Raw genomic sequence first — 10,966 nt, 5'->3', positions numbered from 1 at the left:
AGTGAACATTCCCGGTTCCACGTTTCGGGTCACGCTGCGTTCGTGCACGGGTTTCTGTGTGTTTCCATTGTCACAGGTGGCTTTCAGCTCTTCCCCGAGTGGTTCTGTGCGCCTTCCCCTTGCTCACCACCATGCTGCGTGGCGGCAGATTGCAACAGCGGGGCCTGCCTGAATTCAGGGGGACAGTCGTGGTTTCTGGGTGTGTCCCCACAGTCTGTGTTTTTCCTCTAGACCTGCCCTTCATGCGGAATCACATTTGCTCCCAAATCTGAAGCCGGCGCCGAGGGAGGAGCACCTCAAAACGGCTGCCAAGACGAGCATAAAAACAGCACCAAGGTAACAAGCTCATGGCTGTTGTTCCTGTCAGTTCCTCTCCTGGCGCATCCACCCAAGGTGACATTCCTGTCTTGTCGGCTTCTTAGTTCTGAGAGTAACTCCTCTTGGGTAACACCACTCCGCACCCACGGGTCCTCTGGGTGTTGAAGAGACCGGCAGGGAGCTCGAGGGAGGGTCCGCAGGAACCCACGTGGAATCCAGCGCTCAGGGGCGGAGCTGGGCGGGACTCCTTTAAAGGCCAATAAGGGTTTAAAACGCGTGGATTCGAGTGTTTCGGGGGAAATTTGTGGCACTGGAAGCTAGACTCAATTTATGATAGGATATAGACGGGCGGAGACAAGAGGGGGTCTTCACAGCGAGAAAGGCTGGGTGAAGAGAGAGGGTGGGAGTTAGGGCAGGCGGCAGGAAGGCTGCCAGGAAAACCAGACTTGGACACCAGGGCCAGGACTGAGCCCACCCATGAGAGCCTGTCGGGGGCTCATGCAGGGGGCTCCCCTGGGGCGCAGGCTCTCATCCTCCATCTGCCAAAGGATTGTGGGTACACGTCACCCCGTGTCTTCCCACAGCCACGGTGGACACCCCGAACACAAGCCCCTATTTCCATCCACCTTCCCTGTGCCCTGACAGCCCTGGACCCCTTGTCATACTTCTCCCAGCCCCCCAACCCATGCACCCTGTCCCCGGAACCCTGGTGCTGGCCTAAGCAGACTCTGGGGGCCTGGGCTCCTCACTTTCCTCCCTTCCCCTCCACCTCCTCATCAACTCTTCCCATGTCTCACTTTCCTGGCGGCCTGAACACCCAGCATTACCACTGGGCGCTGTTGGGTAACAGGGAAGAGCAGACGGGTAGTCAGGGCTGGGATTGGAGCAGGTCTGCAGGCACAGGGCAGCGGGGGGCCCTTGCAGGGCAGAAGGTCCCACGCCCAGTGCAGTGGGGCCCCGCAGCAGAGGTCAGGGTGGGACCGGCGTGCATGCCCAGTGCCCAGTGCCACTTCACTTCCCGTGTCTGCGTCCTCTTTGTCTCGAGGCAGGCTTCTGGAGGACCTAATCCCAAAACTCAGAACGGGCTTCTGAGCCCTCCCCAAGAGGAGAAGCTCACCAACAGTCAGACCTCTCTGTGTGAGATCTTGCAGGAGAAGGGAAGGTGGGCAGGGGTGAGCCTGGACCAGTCGGCTCTCCTTCCGCTGAGGTTCAAGAACATCCGGGAGAAAACGGACGCCCACTTTGTGGACGTTATCAAAGAAGACAGGTACGATTGGGGCCATCTGGGAAAAAGCAAAGGTTGCAGGCAGAAGCCTCTCTGCCTTTTTCTTTTCTTTCTTTTTTTTTTTTTTTTTAAGACGGAGTCTCACTCTGTCGCTCAGGCTGGAGTGCAGTGGCGCGATCTTAGCTCACTGAAGCCTCCACCTCCCAGGTTCAAGTGATTCTCCTGCCTCAGCCTCCCGAGTAGCTGGGATTACTGGCACCCACCACCACGCCTGGCTAATTTTTGTATTTTTAGTATAGAGATGGAATTTCACCCGTGGGCCAGGCTGGTCTCCAACTCCTGACCTAGGTGATTCACCTACCCCAGCCTCCCAGAGAGCTGGGATTACAGGCGTGAGCCACCACACCTGGCTTTTTTTTTTTTTTTTTAAAGACTAGGTCTTGCTGTGTTGTCCAGGCTGTAGTGCAGTGGCTCAATCTCAGTTCACTGCAACCTCTGCCTCCCGAGTTGAAGTGATTCTCCTGCATCAGCCTCTCGGGTAGCTGGGACTACAGGTGCACACAACCATGCCTAGCTAAGTTTTGTGTTTTTAGTAGAGGTGGATTTTTAACATGTTGGCCAGGCAGGTCTCGAACTCTTGGCCTCAGGTGATCTGCCCGCCTTGGCCTCCCAAAGTGCTGGGATTACAGGTGTGAACCTGTGCCCAGCCTAATGTTTACATTTAGAAATACACAGGCCCAGTCCTTTTATCAAATATTCCTGAAGTTGGGTTGGTTAGATTCAGGCTGTCCCTCTGGCCAGGCAGAGACTGCAGAAGGGATGCCATGTCCTTCTCAGGGTGTCCCTTCCAGGGACACGCGGTGCCTGTGTGTTCCTCATTAGTGATACTAATTTTGATTAATTAGGCAAGGTGGTGCCAGGTTCTCCGATCTAGGGTTATTATCTTCCTCTTATGACTAATAAGCAATCTGTGGGAAGATACTTGAAGATCTTGTAAATATTTCATTCCCCATCAGAATTCCCTAGATTTAGCATTCACGGATGATTCTTGCCTCAGTCTTCACTATGATGCCTCAAAGGGTGATTTTCAGCCGGGCGTGGTGGCTCACGCCTGTAATCCCAGCATTTTGGGAGGCCGAGGCAGGTAGATCACCTGAAGTCAGGAGTTCAAGACCAGCCTGGCCAACATGGTGAAACCCCCGTCTCAACTGCAAATACAAAAATTAGCTGGGCATGGTGGCAGGTGCCTGTAATCCCAGCTACTCGGGAGACTGAGCTAGGAGAATCGCTGGAACCTGGGAGGCAGAGGCTGCAGTGAGCCAAGATCCCCCCACTGTGCTCCAGCCTGGACAACAGAGCGAGACTCTGTCTCAAAAAATAAATAATAAATAAATAAATGGAGCAGCACAGCTTATCGCAGGGTCACTTCTGCCACTTGTCTGCTAAAATGTGGCCTTGTGCACATCCTCTCTGCAGCTGTGTGGTGGCTCTTCTCAGTCCACAGTCCCTGAGTCGGGAGGAGAGAGGGTCAATGTCCTGGGACAGAATTATTTCTCTTCTGAGTCTGAGGATGTAGGAAGTTACTGGATACCTGTCACAGAAAGGAGAGTGTCCGCTGCGCTGCAAGGAGAGGAAGGGGCACACGTGATGAGCTCTACTTTGTGTTGGGTGCACGTGAGGCACTGGACGTATTTCACCTGATTTACTTTATTTTTTCTTTCTCTTTTTTTGAGATGTAGTCTTGCTGTGTTGCCCAGGCTGGAGTGCAGTGGCGCCGTTTCGACTCACTGCACCCTCCGTCTCTCAGGTTCAAGCGATTCTCCTGCCTCAGCCGCCCGAGTAGCTGGAATTACAGGCACCTGCCACCATGCCCAGCTAATTTTTGTGTTTTTAGTAGAAATGGGGTTTCACCACATTGGTGAGGCTGGTCTCGAGCTCCTGACCTCAGATGATCCGCCCGCCTCGGCCTCACAAAGGGCTGGGGATTACAAGGATGCGCCCACACGCCCAGTCTCATCTAATTTACTTCTGATAGTCACTGTATGAGGGAGAGAGGCTAACACAGCTATATTTGCTTTCTGAAATCATGTTAACATTCCCTTAGTTTCTAGTAATTTTCTGCCCTATAGAAAGGATATTACTATTTGCTGGCAATTCATAAATGAACGAAAGAGTCATGGAAAGCGGGTTTGATTTCCCTGTTATTAAAATCACTGAGCTTTATCATTTTGCAGGTTTCACATGCAATCTGCATATGTGACAATAGCACCAAAATTACGCTAACTATAAACACAATTTTGTGATAACAACCTGTTAGCTTTTACGGTGGCAATTACTGTCAGTGCTCTGAATGACAGGACCGCCGGTTCTGAATTATGGTTTCATTTGAAGCCTCCAAATCCGCGTAAGTACTCAGCACAGTGATCTGCGTGTTCTTCACCAAAGACTGTTTCACAGAACAGAAAAGCTGCCCTCATCCCCGAATCCTGGACATGAGGAATGTGTTTTCAAAAACAAGCCTCAGCGGCTCATGCCTGTCACCCCAGCACTTTGGGAGGCCACGACAGGGAGATCTCTTAAGCCCAGGAGTTCGAGACCAGCCCGACCAACCTGGTGAAACCCTGCGTCGACTAAAAAATACAAAAATTAGCCGGGCGTGGTGGCAGGCGCCTGTAATCCCAGCTACTCGGGAGCCTGAGGCAGGAGAATCGCTTGAAGCTGAGAGGCAGAGGTCGCAGGGAACCGAGATTGCCGTGCCACTGCACTCCAGCCTGGGCAACGGAGTGAGACCCTGCCTCAAAAAAACCCCCAAAAAACCAAGGTTCCGACGATGTGTGTTATAATCATGGTGGATGGTCATTCCTTAATGGAGGCGGACCACAAAATATGATTATGCTTAGAGGCACAGAGGACTTCCCAGAGATCTGTTTGAACAAGGGGCAGCTGAGCGGCGTCTGGTCTGCGGACGCTTTGACACGCAGCTGTTGTAGTGACCTAATGAGCAGCGTTTTGGTCGCTAATTGTGATCTTTGTGATCTGAAAACATCGGTACGGTGATGGTGCTGGGCATTGATCGACTGCATTTGTTGTGTCTTCCAGCCTGATGAAAGATTATTTTTTTAAGCCGCCCATTAACCAGTTCAGCCTGAACTTCCTGGATCAGGAGCTGGAGCGATCCTACAGGACCAGCTATCAAGAAGAGGTGTGCTTGTTTCTCCTTGTGCTTTTACTGAGGAATGTGTCTGCTGTTCTCACGGGGTCATTCACTGTTAGTTTTGTGCTTTAGCAAGGGATGGGAACATGAAGGCTAACATTCATTTCCCACACTCTGTAAATCCTGAGTGGCAACTGTACGTGAAATGTCTCTGCAAAGGAGGAAAAAAACCTTTCTTTAGCGCTTTGTCTTAAAGCGCAACCTCGCCATTAGTAGACCCTTTCCTCTGCGGTGGCGTCTCCAGGACCCTGTGGCTATCCCCAGTCTTGGAAGGGACTGCCCCCACCTCTCCTGAAAGGGAGCCCCCCACACCTGCCCTGGAAGGGATCCCCTAACCTGCCCTGGAAAGGGGGCCCCCCACCTGCCCTAGAAGGGGCCCCCCACCTGCCCTGGAAAGGGGTTCCCCACCTACCCTGGAAGGGCACCCCCGCCTGCCCTGGAAAGGGGGTCCCCCCAACCTGTCCTGGAGTCTTGGGTGAGGCTCTTCTCTACCTGTTGCTCTCCCTGCTTTCTTTCCCTGAGAAGGACCCAGGAGACCTTCACTTCTCTCTCTAACTCCGGCTCCACGTTTCCTCCGCCGCCCCCACCACCTTAACCCCTTGTCCTTGACCTCTCAGCCCATCGCCCAATCCCACTTCCTCCAAGAAGCTTTCCCTGACCCCAGACTGGATTGTACTTCCCTTCATACACTTCCTTCTCCATGTGTGCCCCATTTTGGAATCTTGCGTGGTTCTGGGTTCGTGTTCCTCCCTCCCTAGATGCTCAGCTCTGTGAGGTAGGACCCCAGTCCCTCTCCTCCAGCCTCTCTCACAGCCTCCAGCACAGTCCCAGCGCTCACAGTGCTCTGTAGGGACTTGCTGGAAGGAATAATACAAGAATCTGGAGCCTGGTTTGAATCCTGGCAGCTTCCTGACTGCATTCTCTCCTCTGGCCCATACCTAACCTCTGAGTGTTCCCAACTCAAGAGTGGGTGCCCTCCCCACCCAGAGCAAAAGGGATTTCTCACTCTAATTCCCTTGGTTCCTCCAGCAGGTCTTCATTAAACTCTGTGATGTCCTGGCCTGGGCTCTAGAAAGACCCTGGTGAGCCCCGTAGAGCCAGTTTATGCCTCGTGGGGTGGGAGGTGCCCCCTTCTGTCAGCCTCCAAGGGACAGTGAATATCCGTTAATGTCCCAGACACAGCTCCCGGAGTGGACTTGCAAGTTGGCTGGTTGGTGGCCTGTAAGGCACAATATCATCTCATTTAATCCTCATAGCAATGCTGTAGGGAAGCTGATGATTATCCTCATTTTACCAAAGAGAAAGCTGAGGCTGAGAAAGGCTGAACAGGTGGCCGTGGTCCCATAGCCGGGGTTGGACACGAGCGGTCTGGCTGCCAAGCCAGGCATCTGGGCCGCTTCTCGCCCTGCACTGCTGAGCCTCCCAGACAGCAGACACCTCTGCCATCCCTTCCTAAAGGCACCAAATGTACGCTCAGCCTCTGCTCTGCCAGGGACTGTTCTTGGTGCTGGGGAAGGGGGAAAGTTGTGGCCTGATAGGGAACAGGAATTAGAAACAACATCCGAAGCTGGAGGTCTGCGAATGCCCTCCCAGCACACAGTGAGGCACCAAGCCCAGGCTGGGGGCTCCAAGAGGGGGTGCTCCTGAGCTTGCCTCGGTGGGGAGACTAGGAATTAATGGAATGTAGGAATGAGGGAACATTCTGGAGAGCGGGGCAAGCACCCACAAACGTTAGAGATACCAAAGAGCCCTGTGCGTCCAGGGAGTTGCAGGTGCGTCCAGGGCGGGAGTGGCAGGAGGTGGCAGGGGCTAGTTTATGGCTCCCACACCGTGGACTTTATGGCAAAGGCCACGGGGAGCTGTTGAAGGATCTGGAACAGGTTGTGTTTTAAGATCACACAGCTCACACCTGTAATCCCAATTACTCAGGGAGCTGAGGCGGGAGGATCACTTGAGGCCAGGAGACAGACCAGCCTGAGCAATACAGTGAGACCCTGTCTCTTCCAACAAAAGGAAAAAAAGCATGGCCGGGTGCGGTGGCTCACGCCTGTAATCCCAGCCCTTTGGGAGGCTGAGGTGGGCGGATTGCCTGAGGTCAGGAGTTTGAGACCAGCCTGGCCAACATGGTGAAACCCCGTCTCTACTGAAAACACAAAACTTAGCTGGATATGGTGGTGGGTGCCTGTGATCCCAGCTACTTGGGAAACTGAGACAGAATCACTTGAACCCGGGAGGCGGAGGTTGCGGTGAGCCGAGACCACACCATTGTACTATTGCACTCCAGCCTGGGCAAGAATAGCGAAACTCTGTCTCAAAAAAAAAAAAAAAAGAAAGAAAAAAGAAAAACATGTATCAGCTGAGTTTTAGAGGGTGATAAGAGTGTGGACAAGACAGGAGGCCACATGACAGGTGGGAGGCTGTTACCGAAACTCAGGGCGGGCGGCCACAGGGTCCCGGTGGGTAGGAAAGGACAGACACCGGGACAAGGGAGCCTCCCAGCTGGCCTGCGTGTGGGGACTCATCGTGCTGAGGGCTCCACATGGGTGCGTTCCTAGCCTAACATCCCACCGCCCACAAGGTGCGAGTACTGGTTTGTGCCTGGTTTTGGATAGAGACTGAGGCATGGCTGGGTGGGTATCATAGCTAGTCATGGCGGAGTGACTTGAGCCCTGGCAGCCCCGCCGTAGAGCCTGCGCTCTGAGGATGGTGGGACGGCCACACCCGGAGGCCCCGGGATGTGGGCAGTGAGCAGGGCGGAGCCAGTGGCACTGTCCCTGGGTTTGGAGCCCACGGGGAGAGAGGGCGAAAGAGTGTCATGACGTGGGGGAGCATCATTCTCAGTGGGACTGGGACAGGCGGCACTGCCAGGATGCACAGGGGTAGGGCAGGTGGGCCCGGGGAGCCTCTGGCATCAGGGCCAGAGGTGGCCCAGAGGGAAAGGCTGGGGCCGGGACAGGTGTCTCTGGGAAGCAGCAGGGCAGGCAGGAGAGACCACAAGGGAGGTAGAGGGAGGAGCGGGGCCTCTGCCAGCGTCCATGGATGGGGCAGTTCTACAGAGGACGTGGTAGCCCCAAGAGAGAAAGGCCCTGCACGCGAGCCCTTGGCTTGGAAGGTGGGAGGTGTGGGCTCTTGGAAGGACAGCAGCCTGTGTGGAAACCTTCTGGCCTCACATGTGGGCAAGGCAGTGAGGTCTCGGGGGACATGCATATACCCGGCCCTAACTAGGACCCCTGATGGGCACTAGATGGAGCCCCAGAGAAAGGGTACGTGCGTGTGCCTCTGCCAAGGCGGGTGGGCATGGGCAGTGTCACCCCTGAAATTCCCACACCTGGCCAGGTGCGGTGGCTCACACCTGTAATCCCAGCACTCTGGGAGGCCGAGGCAGGCAGATCATGAGGTCAAGAGATAGAGACCAGGCCGGGCGCGGTGGCTCAAGCCTGTAATCCCAGCACTTTGGGAGGCCAAGATGGGCAGATCACGAGGTCAGGAGGTCGAGACCATCCTAGCTAATGCGGTGAAACCCCGTCTCTACTAAAAAATACAAAAAACTAGCCGGGCGAGGTGGCGGGCGCCTGTAGTCCCAGCTACTAGGGAGGCTGAGGCAGGAGAATGGCGTGAACCCGGGAGGCGGAGCTTGCAGTGAGCTGAGATCCGGCCACTGCACTCCAGCCCAGGCGACAGAGCAAGACTCCGTCTCAAAAAAAAAAAAAAAAAAAAGAAATAGAGACCATTCTGGCCAACTTGGTGAAACTCCATCTCTACTAATAGTGCAAAAATTAGCCAGGCGTAGTACCGCGTGCCTGTAGTTCCAGCTACTCCGGAGGCTGAGGCAGAAGAATTGCTTGAATCCGGGAGGCGGAGGTTGCAGTGAGCCGAGATCGCGTCACTGCACTCCAGCCTGGCGACAGTGAGACTCTGTCCCCCCTGCCTCCGAAAAAAAAAAGAAATTCCCACACCTTCTGAAGGGATTCCAGGGTTGGGACCGGACTTGCCCTTCCGGGGCACATGGACACCTACAGAGCCTCTAGGTTCTTTGGAGGGAATTTGGAACCAAACCCCGCCCCCAGGTTGCCCTGGCGGGGTCCAGCCTGGCATCAGGGCTGACTGGCAGCCTTGCTCCCACCGTCCAGACTCCCCCTCCTCCCTTCCCGCCTAGTTCCTGGGTGTGGTCAGGACACCCGGAGCTGGTCTGTCCCGCGGAACGCACACTGCACCCAGGGCTGCCATGAGACCTCTCCGCTCCCTGCGCCTCCAGCCCCCGCCCCCAGTCCGAGCCTGGCTGGGATGCTGAGTGGACACCCATGGCCTCTTGGGTTGCCAGAAGGTTGCAAGGCCAAATGGAAAGGAGCTGAACTTTCTGCATCCCTCCCTTTCCCAACCACAGCCTCTGCCTTTGGGTCCTGCTCCTTCCTCTAGGTTAGGGGCACACTCAGGAGTCAACCGGTCCACGCCGAGTCCTGGCCTGGCTCCTCGTTCACTGTGTGCCCTCGGGATAGCCCCTGGCCTTGGCCTCCCAATCTGTACACCCAGATGGGTGGTGTTTCCTGCCTGTGGGGTGTTGTGAGCATCAGTGGAGATCGCACCCCCTCAGAGCCCTGCAGGGCCTGGGCCTCGTGCACCTCTTGGACATGTCAGCATCATTATTTCTCCCCCTCAACTGCCGAACACTGGTGCAGGCCTCTCTAGTGTACTTGGCACACCTGCCTGTGTTTCCTATCCCTGTCCCTCCCACCTTCCGCTGTGAGCTGCCCAAGGGCATCATTTTGCGTGGGCCCCAGCCCCAAGCACAGAGCCAGGCCCCGTAGGTTCCCAGGCAACGATGTGCCGCTTAAATCCCCCTCAGCCAGTTCTGCCCTGAAGCCCCACTTTTGCACCTGCTGAACCTAGGGCTCCGCCAGGCGGCAGAGCTCCCTGCACATTGCTGTCGTGCAACTGCCTTACAGATGCAGAGGCCTCACCTGCGCCAGTCAGTCACTCATCTTTCAGCTAAATATGTAACGTGTCTGTGAGAATGTGCTGGGTCATCATCAGTTGCTCTGTGACCCTGGCAGGGTTTTTGTTTGTTTGTTTGTTTTTTGGAAACAGGGTATCATTCTGCAGTGGTGTGATCATAGTTCACTGCAGCTTCAAACTCCTGGGCTCAAGCGATCTTCCCACCTCAGCCCCCCAAGTACCTGGGACTACAGGCACGAACCACTAGGCCCGGCTAATTAGTTTATTTTTGGTAGACGGGGTCTCTCTCTGTTGCCCAGGCTGGAGTGCAGTGGCATGATTATAGCTCACTGCAGCCTCAAACTCCTGGGCTCACACAATCCTCCTGCCTCAGCCTCCCGAGTAGCTGGGACCACAGTCACGCGCTGCCATGCCTGGCTAATTTTAAACTTTTTTGTAGAGATGGGGTCTCACTGTGTTACTCAGGCTGGCGTTGAACTTCTGGGCTCCAACGACCCTCCTGCCTCAGCCTCCCAAAGTGTTTGGATTATAGGCGTGAACCCGTGCCCTGCCCCCTGGACAAGTTTAATTTCTCTGTGCCTTGGACTCCCCAGTGTTAAATGGGGTAGTAGAGGGAGACAGTCCTCCGAGAGCCTTCCCGCCCCGTGCCTGGTCCAGAGCAGCAGCACTCAGCATGTGTTGCCTGTTTCTCCATCCGAACTGTGCTCCTGGCCGCCCAGTCATTCTGCTCCACTCCTGCTCCAAACAGGTCATAAAGAACTCCCCTGTGAAGACGTTTGCTAGTCCCACCTTCAGCTCCCTCCTGGATGTGTTTCTGTCGACCATAGTGTTTCTGATGCTGTCCACCACCTGCTTCCTGAAGTACGAGGCGGCCACCACGCCTCCCCCACCCGCCGCCCTGGCTGTCTTCAGCGCGGCCCTGCTGCTGGAGGTGCTGTCCCTCGCAGTGTCCATCAGGTAAGCGCCGCGTGGGCCGGGTCTCCAGCTCTGAGCCGTTAGCTCCCTCTTCTGGCTCTATGGCTTATGGCTGAGCAGTTGGACTGGTCTCCAGCCAGCTGTCCCTGCTGGCTGATTTCTGGAGATGGGCCCCCGTGTCCTCCCCCGGCCCTGTGCCCCGGCATCCTCCCTCCCTCACATTGGTCCAGATGCGGGGGGACCACCTCACTGGAGGGGGCAGTGCCCCGCAGCCCCGCACCCCGCAGCTCATCCCCGGATCTCCAGGGTGAGAGACTGCAGAGGAGAAGGTGAGAAGATAG

The 10,966-nt window shown here is 55.5% G+C and overlaps 1 protein-coding gene across 3 annotated transcripts in view; it reads left to right on the top strand.

Moving 5' to 3' along the window:
• The window catches only part of LOC105467851 (adenylate cyclase 9), a 157,113-nt gene that overhangs the window by 126,395 nt on the left and 19,752 nt on the right, over positions 1 to 10,966 (top strand). For 2 of the 3 annotated variants that reach the window (XM_011717618.3, XM_011717616.3), the window contains exons 4-7: positions 232 to 393; positions 1,368 to 1,585; positions 4,643 to 4,745; positions 10,459 to 10,667. In XM_011717618.3, the coding sequence (XP_011715920.1) occupies positions 232 to 393; positions 1,368 to 1,585; positions 4,643 to 4,745; positions 10,459 to 10,667 (692 nt within the window). The remainder of the gene's footprint in view (positions 1 to 231; positions 394 to 1,367; positions 1,586 to 4,642; positions 4,746 to 10,458; positions 10,668 to 10,966) is intronic. The other variant, XM_011717619.3, reaches the window with a different exon arrangement.

The sequence above is a fragment of the Macaca nemestrina genome, chromosome 18, assembly GCF_043159975.1.
Source record: "Macaca nemestrina isolate mMacNem1 chromosome 18, mMacNem.hap1, whole genome shotgun sequence".
In the NCBI taxonomy this organism is placed as follows: domain Eukaryota; kingdom Metazoa; phylum Chordata; class Mammalia; order Primates; family Cercopithecidae; genus Macaca; species Macaca nemestrina.
This window is presented reverse-complemented; position numbering and strand designations above follow the sequence as displayed.